Below are 19523 nucleotides of genomic sequence, written 5' to 3'. Positions count from 1 at the left end.
CAAGTTTACCGATTTTTTCAATGTTTGCATCAGTTTTTGCTGACAATGGTCTGCCAGTGCGAGTGTCATCACTGGTGTCTTCGCGGCCATCTTTAAATCGTTTAAACCACTCAAACACTTGTGTTCGCGATAAACAATCATCGCCGTACACTTGCTGTAACATTACAAACGTTTCACTTGCAGATTTTCCTAGTTTGAAACAAAATTTGATGTTAACACGCTGTTCTTTCTGTACACTCGACATTTTCCGACGCACAGACAAAACGTCAACTACTTAAAACAGACGCCACGGGCAGACTGAGTGCAGGAGGCAGATGAAACTGGAGCAGTAGGCGGAGCGAGAGTCACGTGACAGGCCACGTGACTTTCAGCCTTATTGCATTCGTTTTATTGTTTCACCAGTACTAGTCCGGTTTTTTTCTAGCCACACCTCGTAGTTCTGGTTACGCGCCATACATGGCGCACACAACTCAGACTACGTTATGCTTTCGCCTTTCGTCACCCATATAGTTCCGGGGCACACGTGAAATACGGGCCCCTCAACGAACCTGTGACGTCACACTGATCAGCTTGCCCGCCAAACTTCGTAAACGCGCGGCTGCATGTAGGATCCACGCGATATCAGTACGTCAATGGAACGGTACCCATATAGGTTTTAACCTTGTCGGCTGCTATCGAGAGCTTGCATGCATTTAAAAGTGCAGTTAATAATTATTAAACTCTTCTGCAATAGTTACTCACTCTCCGCCGGAGTCGGCTGCTGGCAATCGTTAGACCTGTAGTGACACGCGTTGTGAACGTCCATTGGTCAAACACAGATATAAGCAGACGGACTGTTCCACTACGCTGGTATCACCATAGCAATTAGTTCGACAGTATCAACACCGTGTATCAAGACAGAATTAGGATCTGTATACACTCGCCACCCAGAAGAGCCCAACTGGAAATCCTGCAAGTCATATTAATAATCGTTTATTGGATTCAGGATTAGATTAGTGTTCAAAGACTGATCACTGCAAAGAACTCTGAACTACAATGCCACGCACTCTCTTCACATTCAATTAACGTGAGGTATAAGTTACTTTAATACATTATTGTTGCTAATCTGTGTTGCCATAATTTCTGCTATAGTTTGCTAAACATGTTTGGACCTGTGATGAGGCTTTATAGTAGCTGCGTGCAAGCAAGCACCACATAACAGCAATTGCTTTCAGCGATAGGATGTTCTCTTCCTGCGACATTTTGTTGGGCGCTAAGAGTATTTAATGAATACAACACAGAGCATATGCTCACTTTGACAAGCGTGCGGAAGGAGTTTACCCGTGGACTGGTTGCAGGAACATTCCAGGAACAGAGCTGACTAAACGATATAAATCCAGGTATTCGCTTCAGTTAAGCGAAGAAAAATACAGTTAAGGATGTCCAGATGGTGGTTTGGATATCCTCCATCTGAAGTACGAATCTACTGTCTTAAAAACTGTGCCAATCCACTTGGTAACTGGAAAATGAAGGAAGGAAATTAGGGTTTAATGCTCAGTCGGCAACGGGATTTCTGGAGATAGTACACACGCTCTGGTTGGTGAAGGATGGAGGATAAAATTTTCCGTGTCTTTTTCAAAGGATAAATCTAAATGTGGACGGCTGGACGGCAGTTAGAACTGGCGTCCACTCGAATGTAACTCCAGTGTCTTACCACTGCGCCATATCACTTTGCTCGGTGAACTGAAGCAGAGAATCCAAAGCAAGTGTCATTAGTAGCAACCGTTAGCATGCAGCGGTGCTGACCTGTAGCTGAAGGAGAGGCAGGGAAAACGTTGCTCAACGAGGCACGCGTGTTCGCAGGCGATCAGCGAACCCTCCAGCTGAGTCAGCACCACCGACCGGTCCAGCCGGAAGCCGACGCGCGCTCGGACGAAGCAGTCTGCACAGACAATCAAAAGTTATTTATTTATTTATTTATTTATTGTTCCGTGGGACCAAATTAAGGAGAAGTCTCCATGGTCATGGAACGAGTCAATACATGAAATTATAACACGATAGTAGAAACAGATACAATGAAATATAAGAAGCGTATTCAAGCGACAATTCGTAAGTTTAAATGAAGAAAATCAACAATGTAACACTGGAATTTGCTTAATTTTTCATCTCTTCCAGGAGCTACTCGACAGAATAGAAGGAGTGAGCTATGAGGAAACTCTTCAGTTTAGACTTAAAAGCGTTTGGGCTACTGCTAAGATTTTTGAGTTCTTATGGTAGCTTATTGAAAATGGATGCAGCAGAATAGTGCACTCCTTTCTGCACGAGAGTCAAGGAAGTGCATTCCACATGCAGATTTGATTTCTGCCTAGTATTAACTGAGTGAAAGCTGCTAACTCTTGGGAATAAGCTAAGATTGCTAACAACAAACGACATTAAAGAAAATATATACTGTGAGGGCAATGTCAGAATTCCCAGACTTTTGAATAGGGGTCGACAAGAGGTTCTCGAACTTACACCACATATAGCTCGAACAGCCCGTTTTTGAGCCAAAAATACCCTTTCTGAATCAGAAGAATGACCCCAAAAAAGAATACCATATGACATAAGCGTATGAAAATATGCGAAGTAGACTACTTTTCGTGTTGAAGTGTCACGTATTTCAGATACTGTTCTAATGGTAAATAAAGCAGCATTTAGTTTCTGAACAAGATCCTGGACATGGGCTTTCCACAACAGCTTACTATCTATCCGAACGCCTAGGAACTTGAACTGTTCCGTCTCGCTTATAATATGCCCATTCTGTCTGATCAAAATATCGGTTCTTGTTGAATTGTGAGTTAGAAACTATAAAAACTGAGTCTTACTGTGATTTAGCATCAAATTATTTTCCACAAGCCACGAACTTATTTCATGAACTACATTATTTGACAATGTTTCAATATTACACACAAGATCCTTCACTCCAAGCTGGTGTCATCAGCAAACAGAAATATTTTTGAATCACCTGTAATACTAAAAGGCATATCATTTATATAAATAAGAAACAGCAGTGGCCCCAGCACCGACCCTTGGGGAACGCCCCACTTAACAGTGCCCCATTGGGACTGAACATCACTACCACTCTTAATAATGCGGAGAATTACCTTCTGCTTTCTGTTCTTAAAGTAAGAGGCGAACCAATTGTAAGCTACCTCCCTTACTCCATAACGGTCCAACTTCTGCAGTAATATTTTGTGGTCAACACAGTCAAAAGCCTTCGTTAAATCAAAGAAAAGACATAGCGTTCGCAACCTTTTATTTAATCCGTCCAAAACCTCACAGAGAAAAGAGAATATAGCATTTTCAGTTGTTAAACCATTTCTCACGTATGGTTAGGTAGTGCATCAAAAGGATAATCCTGCAATGACACCGAATGCTCATAACATTTCAGCAACAAACTCCTGGCTTCTCAATACGTCACAGAATCATTAGAAGAAACATGTCCTGCCAAAAAGGTATTTTATATTAACAATATTTGTAAGAGAAAGTTTTCAGTGTAAAAAGTAATGGAACATCTGAAATATGATACGTGTCGAAGAAGTTTGAGAAAATGTGAAAAGTTTTTTTTTTCTGTGTGGTCGAGGAAGAAAGATCAGCTCCCGCTTACCCCGTGCTATGGGCAACGTATGGCGCGCGAATTCACTATGTGACGGAATTACACCATTATCGGTGCAGGAAACATTAACTGGCGGACCACGGTCAACATCCTAGGTTCTAGACGTGTGAAATGTCAAAAAATGGCTCTGAGCACTATGGGACTTAACGTCTGAGGTCATCAGTCCCCTAGAACTTAGAACTACTTAAACTTAACTAACCTAAAGACATCACACACATCTAAGTCCGAGGCAGGATTCTACCCTGCGACCGTAGCGGTCGCGCGGTTCCAGACTGTAGCGCCTAGAACCGCTCGGCCACACCGGCCGGCGTGTGAAATTTGTTTTCGAAGCGTTACCAGTATAACTTTGATCCGAAAGATGAGGCTTAATAGTCACAATGCCTACTTCACTGATAGAACTCTGAAACTCGTATTAACACCAAAGATCTATCTCCAATGGTATGGAAGATAAAACGTCAATTGCCGTCAGAGTGGAAACGCAAAAGCAGGCGAAACACATGTTTTTGACGTGGAAGGGCGCAAATCAGCATTTGAGAACAAACGGGCAATAAGATCGATTTACGCATAGTTGATATGTCTTATTGCATCATATGGGTTCATACACAAAATGCGCAACAATGCTGATGTCTGTGTAAACGAGGCTCACATGCATTGACTAGCGAGTCTTCAACCACAAAATATGACCACAGCACCGGATGGGCACTACCTTGCCTGCATGACAAGAAAAGATCTTTTCATAAATCAGCATTGATTCAGGGAGCATCGTTCATGCGAAACTCAGCTTGTCCATTTCTCACACGATATCCTGTGAACCATGGCTGAAAGGCAACAGGCAGAGTCTATATTCCTAGCTTTCCGGAAAGCGTACCACACTGAAAATTGCTAACGAAAGTCCGAGCATACATAATAAGTTTCTCAAATATGTGAGTGGCTCAAAGACTTCTTAAGTGGTAGAACCCAGTGTTCTCTACATATATAAACAATCTGACGGATTGGCTGAGAAGCAACTTGCGACTGTCTGCTGATGATACGGAAAGTGTCGTCATTGAGTGACTGTAGAATACAAGATGACTTATAATTTCCAGTTGATGTGATCAATGGCAGGTTACTATAAATGTAGAAAAATGTAAGTTAATGCAAATGTAGTGTTAGTGGTGTGGTGCTTGATACAGTCAGGTCGATTAAGTTCGTAGCGTAACGTTGCAAAGCGGTGTGAAATGGATCGAGTGCTTAAGGCCAAAAGAAGGGAGAACTAAGAAAGTGCAACTCATCTATAAAGGTCCGCAGCTCGTGGTCGTGCGGTAGCGTTCTCGCTTCCCGCGCCCGGGTTCCCGGGTTCGATTCCCGGCGGGGTCAGGGATTTTCTATGCCTCGTGATGACTGGGTGTTGTGTGATGTCCTTAGGTTAGTTAGGTTTAAGTAGTTCTAAGTTCTAGGGGACTGATGACCATAGCTGTTGAGTCCCATAGTGCTCAGAACCATTTGAACCATCTATAAAGCAGACCGCGCAGAGAATACTAGTGCGACCCATTCTTGAGGGCCGCTCGCATGTTTGATAACCTCATCTGGTCGGATTAAAGGAGGGCATCGAAGCAATTCACAGGTGTGCTGCCAGACTGCCAGATTTGTTACTGGTAGGTTCGATCAACTCGCAAGTATTAAGGAATTCAAATGGGAAACCATGGAGGGAAGACAACGTTCTTTTCGAGAAACACTACTGACAAAATTTAGAAAACAGGTATTTTCACGTGACTGCAGAACGATTCCGCTGGCACTAACGCACATTTCACATAAGGACTGCGAAGACAAGATTAGAGAAAACAGGGTTTGCGCAGAAGCACATATAGACAGTCGTTTTTCTCCTGCGGCATTTGAGAGTGGAACATGAAAGTGAATTAATGTAGTTGTACAAGATACCCTCCGTCGTGCATTGTGTGGTGACTTACAGTGTATGTATGTAGAAAAGAAGAAAAGAGCGAGGTTTTAAATTGAAAATCACTGAAGCTATTGTAATTCCATTACCTACGGAAGGAAATGTCATGACTATGAGAGCGCTGAAGCCCAAAACTCGCTGTAAGAGAGACATGGGAGCACATACACGTTACTACAGAGCGAGCACGTACACACGTCGACCATCGACTGCAATTAGTAGCCCTGAAAACGGAGAAATGGGTGTAGTGCGTTTCCTTACAGTGGAAGGAGCGCGGGGAACGGAAATTCATCGAAGAGCGTCACACGTTTACTGCATGTTAAAGATCAGAAACGAGTTCTATATATTTGCTTTAAACTCACAAGTAGGCTGCCCATTTGAGTCTGTCGTCGTGTACAAGAGGAAGCAGAGAAGAGAAATTTGTATGGATGTACATGAGTGTATTGTAGTACAGCAGTATAGTTAACTTGGTGTAGTCAGGAAACTTTCAAAGACCTTTCTTGGCGACGAAAGAAGCAGGGCAAAACGGGTCAATAGCCAGGCAGGATTCCAGAGAGACAGGACCGTTGATTGTGCAGCAGCGAACACGGAAGCTATGGCTGGCGACACACTGAATGAGCTGTGCGCCTGAGCGACAAAAAAAAAAAAAAAAAAAAAAAAAAAAGGTGTGTGAGTTCTTAAGTGACCAAACCTCAGAGGTCATAGGTCCCTAGACTTACACACTACTTAAACTAACCTATGCTAAGAACAACACACACACCCATGCCCGAGGGAGGACTCGAAGCTCCGGCGGAAGGGGCCGCGCAGTCAGCGACATGGCGCCTGTCCGAGCGAGCAACGTAGCAGAATGACATGGCGACAGAGAGATATCGTCATAATGGTATCTCAAGGGAGCCTGAGTTGGAAGCAACAGCAAACATTTAGCGTACAGACTCTGCAGAATACGCCTACTACCGCTCCTGAAAGGTGGAGTTGAGTTACATTTCAGACGGTGACTGAACAAGAAAAGCTGGGAGGATCGTTTTATTACCCCCTCGCAGTAGCAGAGCACACAAGCCCGTGTTGTATAAATCCTACTTCCGTTCTGGTGGCTAATCAGTTTTTAGAAATCCAGCCTGGAGAGGAGGCCTCCATCTGCTAGTATAGTCGCTTTAGATCTTCTATGGAGCAGCGAGTTCAGTCTAAAGAAACTTAGACGCTGTTAAGATGAAGTACCAATTACCGAGTCAAAACTGACAGAGCTGTGGCCGCCACCAACCAGGAGGTCCTCTGGAGGCTTAACTAGCATGGACAGGGAGCAGATCGTCATCTTTTTTGCAGTGAACACACAGTGCGTAGTGGGGTGATCACTCTGTTGTAGGAATAATTCAAAAGCCGAGATCGCTTAAATACTGTTTACTGGATAACCGGTTTCAACACACTAAAGGTGCCATCAGCGGATCTGAATGTAGATAAACATTTATAAACCATTTGGATATAACGATACATGAGGCAGACCAGCTGATACAAAAACATTGTCACAAAAAATGAAACACAACTGCTCTCATGGTCATTCTTTTCCGTAAGATATTTAAAACCGAAGTCACAAGATAAAACTATTGGTGCATGACCGCTGCTCGATTCAGATTCGATAATGGCACCTTTAGTGTGTTGAAACAGGTTATCCAATAAACAGTATTTAAGCGATCTTGGCTTTTAAATTATTTCTAGATCGTCATCTGTCGTCGTAGGTGTGAGCCGCTGCTGCTGCCCGCCTCCATCCGCGTGGCAGACTTCACACCAGTCGGGAGGCGACAGCACTCCACTCCAGGACTTCACGTACTCCGAGCAGAGCTGGTACGCGCCTTTCCTGTGTGTAGTCTACGATGGGGTCACGGGAGTCGTGAGCATCATCTCACGGAAGCTGTGTGTAGGCTCACTCGGCGTTGGCGCAGCTGAATGCTAACGTAGGCCAGATCGCTGGCTTTGTGTCGTCGTTGCAGCTGAGTCAACGCACCACCCAGCTGTGTGCTAACGGGTGTATTTCACGGAGGAACGCCACCGCTGTCCCCAACAGCTTTAGCTGTCTGAATGTAGGTATCTAAACTGTAGTATTCTGTGGACCATAAATGTTTGCAACTTTAATATTTCCAGAACGAGATTTTCACCCTGCAGCGGAGTGTGAGCTGATATGAAACTTCCTGGCAGATTAAAACTGTTCGAGTCTCGGTCGGGCACACAGTTTTAATCTGCCAGGAAGTTTCATATCAGCGCACACTCCGCTGCAGAGTGAAAATCTCATTCTGGAAACATCCCCCAGGCTGTGGCTAAGCCATGTCTCCGCAATATCCTTTCTTTCAGGAGTGCTAGTTCTGCAAGGTTCGCAGGAGAGCTTCTGTAAAGTTTGGAAGGTAGGAGACGAGGTACTGGCAGAAGTATATCTGTGAGTACCGGGCGTGAGTCGTGCTTCGGTAGCTCAGTTGGTAGAGCACTTGCCCGCGAAAGGCAAAGGTCCCGAGTTCGAGTCTCGGTCGGGCACACAGTTTTAATCTGCCAGGAAGTTTCAACTTTAATATTGTTTTTAACGACTTAGGGCATCAGACAGGCACCTAATCTCCGAATTGACATGATCTGCATCCTTGGATGGTCAACTGTGGACCTCCTGAACTCGATACACTACCCACCGTTGCGCCCTACCCCTAGGGTGCTACAGCATATATAGGGTGAGCATTAATAGAACCGACAAACTGCAGGGACAGATTCCTGACTGGAAATAGAGAAAAAAAGTTCGATGATGCACCCTTACGACGGTAGTTGGCGCTCAAATCACGTGCTCTTTGTTTCTTGTTGGATGCAGGCTGTGTGATTGACGCAGCGTACTGAAAGCAGCAGAATGTTCCAGTATTCATATCGGGAATAAGCCGACATAGTGTTTGTGTACTGCCGAGGAGATGGAAACGGTCGAGAGCCAGCACGGCTATACCAAACCAAGTATCCTCACAGACAGCAGCCACATCACACAACATTTAAAGCCCTTTTTGGGCGTTTGTATGAGCGTGGGCCCTTTCAGACAGAAGAACGTGCAGGGAAGCGGCGGATTGTGCGTACACTAGATTTCGAAGCCAGGTTCTACAGGATGTTGAGATGAACCCTAGTATAACTCCAGGCAAGTGGCCTGCCAACATGGACCAAAAGTATGATTATGTGTATCCCGCATGGTATAGCATCCCATAAGGCCGCTTTGAACATCTGTTGAGACGTGGATCCGATGCAGCATGGTACTGTGTTCCGGGACGATTTGTTGTCGTTGCACGCACACCGTCCATTTCTGGACACGGACTTTTTTTCCCTCCATTTCTAGTCAAGAATCCGTCGCTGTAGTTTGTCGGTTTTATTAATGTTCACCCTGATAAAATCACCAATACTCAAATATGGTACGTCATTGCACTATATGTACCGATATGATGTAACATTAATAATACAGACAAACTGCAGGACGGATTCCCGACTAGAAATGGAGGAAAAAAGGTTCTTTGAACATGGATTTTGCCTTGGTGGGAGGACTAAAATAGGGTCCGATTAGTCTCGTGATGCAAACTGAGGAGCTTCGTGAAAGAGGAAGTAGCGGTAACAAGTGTAATAACGAGACAACGGTCGGGAGACTGGGGTGCTGACGTCCCTCCATACGCATCTGCATGATGCCATTGGTTGAGGATGACGCAGTGGTTGGACGGAGGCGAGTGGCCCGTCTTTGGTTTTGGCTGGATTATTCTTGTCCTTTTCATGTTCCATTCGCGATTGCTACAAGGGAAAATGATTGTAGGTACCCTGCTGTATTAGTCCGAATTCATCCAATTATAGCGTTGTGACTATTAAGCTGGGACCACTGAAGAGCCAAATCATTATGACCACCTATTTAATAGAATGTTGGTCAATCTTTGGAACGCAATACAACAGCGATTCTGCATGGTATATATTCACAAATACTTGGTAGTGTATCAGAGGTGTCTGGCACCAGATGTCAAGCAGTTTCGTAAATTACAGGCCGGTGCTTTGTGGACGCAGGACTGGCGCCCGATAGTATGCCAAATGTGTGCCCTCTGGTTCAGATCAGGCGAATATCATGGCAAAAACATCGACATGAATTCACAATCATCCTCCTCAGACCATTGTAAAATAATTAGGGTCCTGTGACACGGCAGTTATTATGCTGGAAGATACTATGACTGTCAGGGCAGACATGAAGCGTGAAAGGATGTCGGTGGTTCAAAATACTGTTCACATAATCCACAACTATCATGGTGGCTTCGATAACTACGTCGCATGGAAGCCCAAATAAATGTATGTGTTGCTTCCCCTAACGGCCTGCACGACTACATCCGATGTGTAACAAGAAACGTCATTCATCCAACCAGGCGACACGTTTTCAATCATCCACGGTCCAATTTCGATGATCGCGTGCCCATTGCGAACGTAATTGACGATGCTACTGAGTCAAAATAGAACACGCTTGCTCGTCTCCTGCGGAGCCTTGTGTTCAGCAATGTACGCTGAACGTGTGCTCCGAAACACTTGTGCTTCTACCAACATTGTAAATGTCGTCAGATCTGTCGCAGATCACCACTTATCCTGCCTTACAGAGCGGGCAAGCCTCTGATATCCACGTCTGTAATGTGACGCGAACGTCCAACACTTTGTCACCTACTCGTATTTTCACCATCCTTAAAGCACTTTACGCAGACGGCCACTATAGAAGCCCGGGAACGATCGACCAGCTTCGGCGTTTCGTGGGCGCTCGTTCTCAGGCGCCAGACCTAACGATGTGCCCTTTGCTCAAGTCGCTTATGTCGCAGGATTTCGCCATTTGCGGCCGGTATCGTCACTCAGATGATTCTTCCGTCATTTCTGCTTTGATTACAGTATATACTTTCCTTACGTGTTCGCATCCTCAATAGCAAGCATTCAATCTCGCGATAGACAGTGGTTGTAAGGTTTTCGCTCATCATTATATATATTGAAGGAATTAACATGTTTCTTGATGAAGTTTGGAACGTAGGTGCTTAAAATTTTCCGACTAAGGCACTCGGCAATACATAACTTTCTAATGATATCGGTCAATTAGTCGGCCATTTCTGTGACGTGTTAACTTTGACCAAACGGAGAGGTGGGGTTCAAATTCAAAATGGCTTTGAGCACTATGGGACTCAACTGCTGTGGTCATCAGTCCCCTAGAACTTAGAACTATTTAAACCTAACTAACCTAAGGACATCACACACATCCATGCCCGAGGCAGGATTCGAACCTGCGACCGTAGCAATCGCACGGTTCCGGACTGCGCGCCTAGAACCGCGAGACCACCGCGGCCGGCAGAGGTGGGGTGTTCCATTCCTCCACTAGCGCGATTGACAACTGCTGGACAGTTGTTGGTCCATGTGTACATGCTGAAAAACGTCTTCTCATGCATTCCAAGCGTGCTCGATTGGATTAAAGTCTGGGAAACGGGCAGTCCAATCACTGAATATCCTCTAGTTCCAAAAACTTCTCCATCTGTGCAGTTTGATGCGGTCACTTATTGTCATATGTAAAAATGAAGTCAAAGCCGAATACACCCTCGAAGAAACGTACATGGTGAAGGAGTACAGTACTCACAATAACGTCGACCGAAGAGTGTACAGTGTTCAAATATTTGGAGATGAGCACACGCATGCAACATTATGCCTCCCCACGTCTTAACAGTTGGACAACCAAAACGATCGTATTCGACAATGTTGGACGTACCCTTATATGTCGAGAGATGAAAACACGTGACGTACCCAGGTACATAGTCGAACATGATCGTTTCGGTGGTCCAGGTGTTATGCTGTGGGGAGGCATATAGTTTCATGGCTCTACTGACCTCCAGATCTTTGAGGACGGTACATTCGCTGGTCAACGTTATTGTGACTCTGTAAATCTTCTCCACGTGTATTTTTCAGGGGTGTATTCGGTCACTACTTCGCTTTTATGGATGGCAATGCGCGACCGTATCGAACTGTGCAGCTACAGTAGAGGAGCTCTTGGAACTAGAGGATACTCAGGCGACTGGACTGGCTTGACAGTTTCCTAGACTTAAATCCCATCGATCACGTGTGGGATGCTTTGGAGAGACGTATTGCAGCACGTTCAAACTCACCAATGAGCATCCAGCAGTGGTGGAGCAATAGGCCCCATCACAAGAATTCCTTACCAACCATAAATCCAGCATGGGAGTATGTTGCAGAGCATGCACTGCCGTCCGTGGTGATCACACACCCAGTTAAGAACCACGTCCCACCTTTTGTAATGTCCAGTCAATAGCGGTGACTTCAGTGAATGTCTTTGAATAAAAGTGTCATTTCTGTTCCTCTCATTGCATAGTTATTTGAGTTGCCTTCTGCACTACACTGCAGCAGTTCTTTATATGTACGGTCCAAATTTCATCGAGCTGTATTACTTCTTCAGTCCGGAACCACGCTGCTGCTACAGTCGCAGGTTCGAATCCTGCCTCGGGCATGGATGTGTGTGCTGTCCTTAGGTTACTTAGGTTTAAGTAGTTCTAAGTCTAGGGGACTGATGACCTCAGATGTTAATTCCCAAAGTGTTTATAGCCATTTGAATCATTTTTTGTGTTACTTGGCAGTGATACATCATGCGAAAGCTACTTTCGTTCTTAAATTTCGCACTCCATTGTACATGGCGTTACTCCTGTCTGCTTTACAGGGTTGCGCTAAGATATTAACCATTTTCATTTAGAACGTTTCAGATAAGCTGTTTTACTCTGTAGCTTACAAAATAATAAGTGGAAGAATACTTATTTAGATAGGGAAAAGTAAGAAATTTACTCTTTCTGCGGAGTTATGAATATTGTTTATTTAGTTATTTTCCAGAGCTATAGAAATTAGTTTTAATTTTTTAAATAGTACTTTTTGTTTGTAGTGTTGCTGGTGTATTTAAACCAACTGTGTGTAAACCAATTACAATTACATTTCTATCGATTTTACTTAGTGAGCTAGAAACATTCAAATTTTTAGATATGGATACCGCACGCTTTACATAATCATTGGCTTTGTATAGATATATGTTGGGCGAGGGAATGTTCATTCAAGTGAGGTGTACAAACGGGTACCCATTTTCGAGAATGCCTAACCCAGTGGAAACCCCAAGAAAATAACAGCTGTCGTCAAGTGCATTTATGAAAACTACACATGCCAGATTTAACATTAAGGTCTGCTTTCAGATCCAATAGCAGTGAAAACAGGGGTTAAGCAGGGCTGCATGCTCTCACCGATACTTTTTGAACATAGTACTTAATCTTGTAATGGCGCAAGCAATAGATAAAGTGAGAGCAATAAAACGGAGCAATGGGACACATCTAGAAGACCTAGATTTTGCAGATGACCTTTGCCTTCTATCCCACAGCCTCAAAGACATGAAAGAGAAGCTGGAAGATCTGAAATCTGCAGCGAAGGAAGTTGCTTGAAAATTAGCGCCCAAAAAACTACAGACATGCGGGCAAATGATAACAGCACTGCAGAGCTTAAGCTTTGGAGCCAGATAATTGAAAAGGTGGATAAGTTTTGCTACCTTTGAAGCATGATTACCTCAGATGGCGGTGCAACAGAGGACATTAACAGCCGCATCAACAAAGTAAGGGGAGTTTATACAACTCTACGCTCTATCAGGAGATCGAAGGAAATATCACTGAGGACCAAATTGCGGATATTTGAAAGTAATGTAAAATCTGTGCTCCTTTATGAATGTGAAACATGGAAAGTGACAGAACAGTTAATCCACAAGCTGCAGAAATTCAACAACAGATGCCTGAGGAACATCCTGGGCATACGGTGGCCAAATGTCATCTCTAACGAAACTCCTTTGGAAAGAACAAACCAGAAGCCAATTGAGCTGCAAATCAGAAGCAAGAAGTGGAGATGGTTAGGACATACTCTTAGAAGACCAAATGAACATATTGCGAGAGAAGCACTTGACTGGATCCCGCAAGGACGACGGAGACGAGGCAGGCCCAAAATGACATGGAGACGGTCAGTTGAAGCAGAAGGCCATCAACAAGGAATAGGATGGGAAGAAATGAAGATACTAGCAGAAGACAGAACAATATGGCGATCCCTTGTTGCAGCCCTATGCTCCACATAAGGAGTTAAAGGAATTAATAATAATAAATAATAACTCAGTGGCTTTGTAAACGACCGGCGGACGATATGTCAAGTTGTTGGTGTCACGGAACGACAAGCTTCAGCTATGAGTTGCTCTGCTTCCCTAAAACTACTTGTTTCTTGAAGTCATTGCTCAGAGTATGAAAATGTAATGGCTGGTGGGGCTCGTAACCATGATATCACATGGTGAAAGCCATAGATGCTTTATTTGCATTGTGTCGGGATTCGCCGAGCATCAGCAACACGTCAACGTACTCGCCAGATGTGTATGCCATGTTATGTTTATTCTGCGTCAGTATCCGTGGCAGATGGGACGTCGGTTGTGAGTGGACTCCGATCGGCCTTGTAAAGGTGCATCTACAGTCTAACCGAACATGACTTTAAACAGAACATCGAGGAATTATTTCGCTCCGTGACACCACGAGCTTTACATCTCGTCCGCAGGTGGTTGAGAAGACACGTTGAGTTGAGCGTTCAGGAAAATCGGCACTCGTTTGAACACTTCGCTTAAACGAACATTCCGCTACTAGAGCATCCATCTGAACTCAGTTAATTACGTACAGCATGTTGCATCCACCTGTAAAACTTTGAACGATTGTATCTTCCTAGCTAAAACTGAGAGAAATTTGATTTGAATTGATTTGTACACGGTTGGTTTAAACACGTTAGTAACATGACAGGAAAAAATAATGTTGCGTTTAAAAAATTATGAATCGTTTCTATAAGTCTCTGGAAAATATGTAAATAAACTATGTTCATAAGTCCGCAGAAAGAGTAACATTTCTTACGTTTATCTATCTAAATATTCCTTTACTTACTATTTTGTAAGTTACAGAGAAATTACCTATCTCAAATGCCCTGTGTGTAAGCACGTAGTGCACTTCTAGATCTACATCTGTACTCTATAAGTCACCTTGTGGTGTGGCGGAGGGTACTTTGTGTACCACTGTCACTTCCTCCTTTTCCTGTTCCTGTTGTTAATGGTTCACGGGAAGCACGATTGCTGTTAAGCGTTCGTGTAAACTCGAATACCTCTAATTTTACATCCATACTTTTTCCGCAGTATATGAGGACCATACGCTCTCCAATATTTGACAGTGAATCACACCGTGATGTAGAACGCCTCTCTTGCAGCGTCTGCCGCTGGAATTGGCTGAGCATCTCCGTGACGCCTTCGCACTTTCTAAAAATGGTTCAAATGGCTCTGAGCACTATGGGACTTAACATCTATGGTCATCAGTCCCCTAGAACTTAGAACTACTTAAACCTAACTAACCTAAGGACATCACACAACACCCAGTTCAAATGGTTCAAATGGCTCTGAGCACTATGGGACTCAACTGCTGAGGTCATTAGTCCCCTAGAACTTAGAACTAGTTAAACCTAACTAACCTAAGGACATCACAAACATCCATGCCCGAGGCAGGATTCGAACCTGCGACCGTAGCGGTCTTGCGGTTCCAGACTGCAGCGCCTTTAACCGCACGGCCACTTCGGCCGGCTCAACACCCAGTCATCGCACTTTCTAAATAACCTGTAACGAAACACTCTGTTTTTCTTCTCTGTTTCTTCTATCAGTTCTATCTGGTACGGATCCAAGACTGACGAGCAATATTCAAGCGTTAGTCGAAGATGGTTTTGTAAGCTACGTCCTTTGAGCATGGACCAGACTTCCTTAATGAATCTCACTTTGGCATCTACCTTAGCTGCTATTAATTTTATGTGGTAGTTCCACCTTAAATCGCTCCATACACCTATTCCTAAATATCTTATGGATGTGACTGCTTCAAGTGATTCTTCTGCAATCCTGTAACCATACAGTACCGGATCTTTGTACTGGTTTACGTGTAATACGCTACACTTGTTTATGCTGAGTGTCAGCTGCCAGTCCCTGCACTAAGTGTCGATTCTCTGCAGGTCTCCCTACATTTCACAACAGTTTTCTGATCTACGAGAACATTATGACCACCTACCTTATAGCAAGTATTTGTACCTTTGCCACAGATAACAGCGGTGACGCGTCATGAAATGGAAGCAATAAGGCCTTGGTAGCTCGCTGGAGCGAATCGGCACCCCATTTGAACAGACATGTCACCTAATTCTCGTAAATTCTGGGGCGGGGGCCGATGAACTCTGACGCCACAGTCAATCAAATCCCAGATGTGTGCGACAGGGTTCAGATATGGCGAGTTGGGGGGGCCAGCACATCAGTTCGAAATCGCCACTGTGTTTCTCGTACCACTCCATCACACTCCTGTCCTTGTGACATGGCGCATTATTTTGCTGAAAAATGCCACTGCCACCAGCAAACATGATCGTCATGAAGTGGTGTACGTGGTCTGCAACCAATGTACGATACTCGCAAGCCGTCATAGTGCCTTTCACGAGCTCCACTGGACCCATGGATGCACACATGAATGTTCCCCAGAGCATAATGGAGCCGCCGCCACCTTGTCTACGTCCCGCAGAATGGGTGTCAAGGATATATTACCCTGTTTTAACATTGGCATGATGAAGAACGTGTCGGGATTCATCAGATCATGCAACGCTCTGCCACTGCGTCAACGTCCAGTGCCGATGGTCACGTGCCCATTTCAATCGTAGTTGCCGATGTCGTGGTATTAGCATTGGCACATGCATGGTTCGTTGGCTTCAGAGGCCCATCGTTAGGAGTGTTCGGTGCACTGTGTGTTCGGACGCATTTGTACTCTGCCCAGCATTAAAGTCAGATGTTAGTTTTGCCATAGTTCGCCGTCTGCCCTGTTTTACCAGTTTTCCGAGCGTACGACGTCCGACATCTGTAATGAGGTGTGGCCGCACAACCCCGCGGCGTCTGGACGTGGTTTCGCCTTGGTTTTGCCACGTCTTGAAGACATTCATCACAGCAGTCCTCGAATATCCGACAAGTCGTGCAGTTTCTGAAATGGTCGTGCTTAGCCTCTGGGCCGTCACAATCTGCCTTCGGTCAAACTCAGATAGACTGTTTGCCTTTCCCTTCTACACATGGCTAGCATGTTCACTGATACTACATGCAACGTGCATGTGTCTGACTAGTAGGCATTCCTCACCAGGTGACGCTGCTATCCCCTGGATGGGTTTATATCGATAGCATGTCGGTGGTCATATGTTCTGACTGAGAAGTATATATAACAGCATCATCCACTTGGTCACTTACATATACCGTAGAAAGTAATCGTGCACTAGCACTCCATTAGGGTACATTCGAAATTACTTTTACGTCTGAAGACTTCTTTCCGTTGTGAATGACATTCTACAGTATGTTCCGTTTGCTAGAAACTCTTGTCCAGTCGGAGTCTGACGTTCTGTACGCTTGTATGTTGTTTATTAGGCGTCAGTGTGGGAGCTGTATCGAACACCATTCGGAATTAAAGGAACACGCAATCAAACAGGGCGCCTGTATTTACGGCTTCCTGGATCTCGTGGACGAACAGAGCGGGCTGAAATTCTCACGATCGTTGTTTTCGGAACCCATTTTGACGTTGGTTGCATGGTGTCTTCGTGGTATTGCAGTTTTAATAATTAGCAGTGCAAACGATTATATAATGCAATATAGTGTACACTACAGATTAAAATGATGGCTGCTGTGTTTGGAGACGAAGATGGAAGGCGCACGGTAGGTAGCAGCTATAGTGCGCGTCATTTACGACAGCGGCCGAGTTTAGGTTCATTCTGCGCATCTGACGTCACAAAACACAGTCAGCCCATGAACAGAGAACGACGTTGCCAGAGCTCGACTGCAGTGCAGAGCACGGACGAGTGGCTTCAGTTTTAGAAACGTTCAGTCATAAATAAAGTAATTGACCAAAAGCAATGTCTTGATAGCAGACTTTCTTTTATGGAAAGTTTGGAAAAAGCATTCTTTATACCAATTGCTTCATGTTCTATTAATTAATTAAACCAAACAAGCGATAAGCCTCCTAATTCAGGCGATAGCAAGGGAAGGTTTTTTGTATCATTCTCACGAACCGCTTTTTAGCAATAAAGAACAGCAGTAATTGTTTATTTCCTACTGTACTTCGACGAAACGTGAATAATTCATAGTCATACTAACAGTGTTTGTTTGCCCGCATCTCGTGGTCGTGCGGTAGCGTTCTCGCTTCCCACGCCCGGGTTCCCGGGTTCGATTCCCGGCGGGGTCAGGGATTTTCTCTGCCTCGTGATGGCTGGGTGTTGTGTGATGTCCTTAGGTTAGTTAGGTTTAAGTAGTTCTAAGTTCTAGGGGACTGATGACCATAGCTGTTAAGTCCCATAGTGCTCAGAGCCATTTGAACCATTTGAACAGTGTTTGTCGGTATTTTGCGTCATGTTTTGAAGTCCTCCAGTAGTTCATTTGAACAAGAAGCTGCATTAGCGTAATGGTTAAGGTGTTTGGCTGCTACGCAAAAGGTTCTGAGTTCAAATGTTGTTCGCTGCTTAATATTTTCTTTATTTAAAAACAATATCAAAGTGTCTTACTTCATGAATTTTATTCGTTTGAATGTAATTTTTTGAAAATTCTAGTGCTTTGTCTCTTCATTATAATCATAATGAGTTTTCGGTTTTTCTAATTTTGTCCTCCAATATATCTTTTCACAGCAATTAAAAACAATGAAAAGGCACACTTACAATATTCATGTTATCTGTTTTGTTTGTATATCTTCTCTTCTGCAGTCACTGTTTTACTATTCATATTGAGATATATTCTTTGCGACAGTATTAAAAGTATTATTTAGAGAAGAATTTCTGCTTGTATGTTGCCGAGCTACTTGATTGTCTGATGCAATTCTTTGCTTCGATGCTTTGGCAACATCATCACATTCAATGTATTTGTCAACCGATCTACGTTTTGGCAAGCATTTGCTGTCCTTTGTGACAAACACAAATTGTTTGAGCACTGCACCTCACTGACAATATAGTTGAGTTTCTATGTTTTATTACGTCCACAATTCAGTTTTGTGTACTTTGCCAATTTTGTTTTAATCAGAACTTTTCAGAAAAAAGCGAAATGACTCTGGTATAAATAAAAATTTTATTACAGTCGCAAAAGACGGAATATTTCTCAATATTACATATGACACCTATCTGGTACTTAAATTAAATGAGATATTGTTATACAGTAAATTTTATATGAAATTTAGTTATCTTGTCCACATTTCATTCTCAACATTGTGGCAACTAAAATCGACCATAGGGAAAGTGTTGTGTACGTAGTTCCGCGTAGTCAGCACGTACACAACTTTCCCTCTAGAGCGCGCCCCGCTAAGCACAACAGCACAGGCGCAGCGCTCGTCTGTCTCCGCAATACGAGATGGCGCTGCCATAGAGACGGACCAAATTCTGCTTCCGCCGATCCGTGTATTAATATGTAATGCAGCCAATGAGATTGCTGCTAAAGTAGAACCTTTTCTCCTCGCGGATCACACTCGTGCAGTGATACATGAACGCACGAGGTATTATAACGAGTGTACAGACCTCCAATTAGTCAGTCTGCATTTGTCTGCACCAGTCTGAACTAGTCTACATTTGTCTGTAGCAGTCTATAGTCAAGTTTCAGTCTGTGCCTAATAAGATTTCCATATTACTGTACATAGCCATGAAGATACATGTATAGACACTTTTGTCAAGTATCAGAGATATATGTGAGAATAAGATTAACGTACCAATACCAAAGGAATTTCAGATTGTCAATTGTAAATAGCATCCAGAATCAAGTTAAGTAATCTTTATGCTTGTCATTATTTTAATAAATGTTGTGAAAATTAATCAAGTTCTGTTTAAAGTTAGTCA

At 43.9% G+C, this 19523-nt stretch overlaps 1 protein-coding gene across 2 annotated transcripts in view; it reads right to left on the bottom strand.

Moving 5' to 3' along the window:
- LOC126469995 (uncharacterized) overlaps nt 1–19523 on the bottom strand; it is a 501305-nt gene that overhangs the window by 120813 nt on the left and 360969 nt on the right. For both annotated transcript variants that reach the window (XM_050097449.1, XM_050097450.1), the window contains one exon: nt 1786–1921. In XM_050097449.1, coding sequence (XP_049953406.1) covers nt 1786–1921 — 136 coding nt within the window. The remainder of the gene's footprint in view (nt 1–1785; nt 1922–19523) is intronic.

This window comes from Schistocerca serialis, chromosome 3 (assembly GCF_023864345.2).
Source record: "Schistocerca serialis cubense isolate TAMUIC-IGC-003099 chromosome 3, iqSchSeri2.2, whole genome shotgun sequence".
Taxonomy (NCBI): domain Eukaryota; kingdom Metazoa; phylum Arthropoda; class Insecta; order Orthoptera; family Acrididae; genus Schistocerca; species Schistocerca serialis.
Note: the sequence above shows the minus strand (reverse complement) of the source record. Positions and strands in the feature narration are given on the sequence as shown.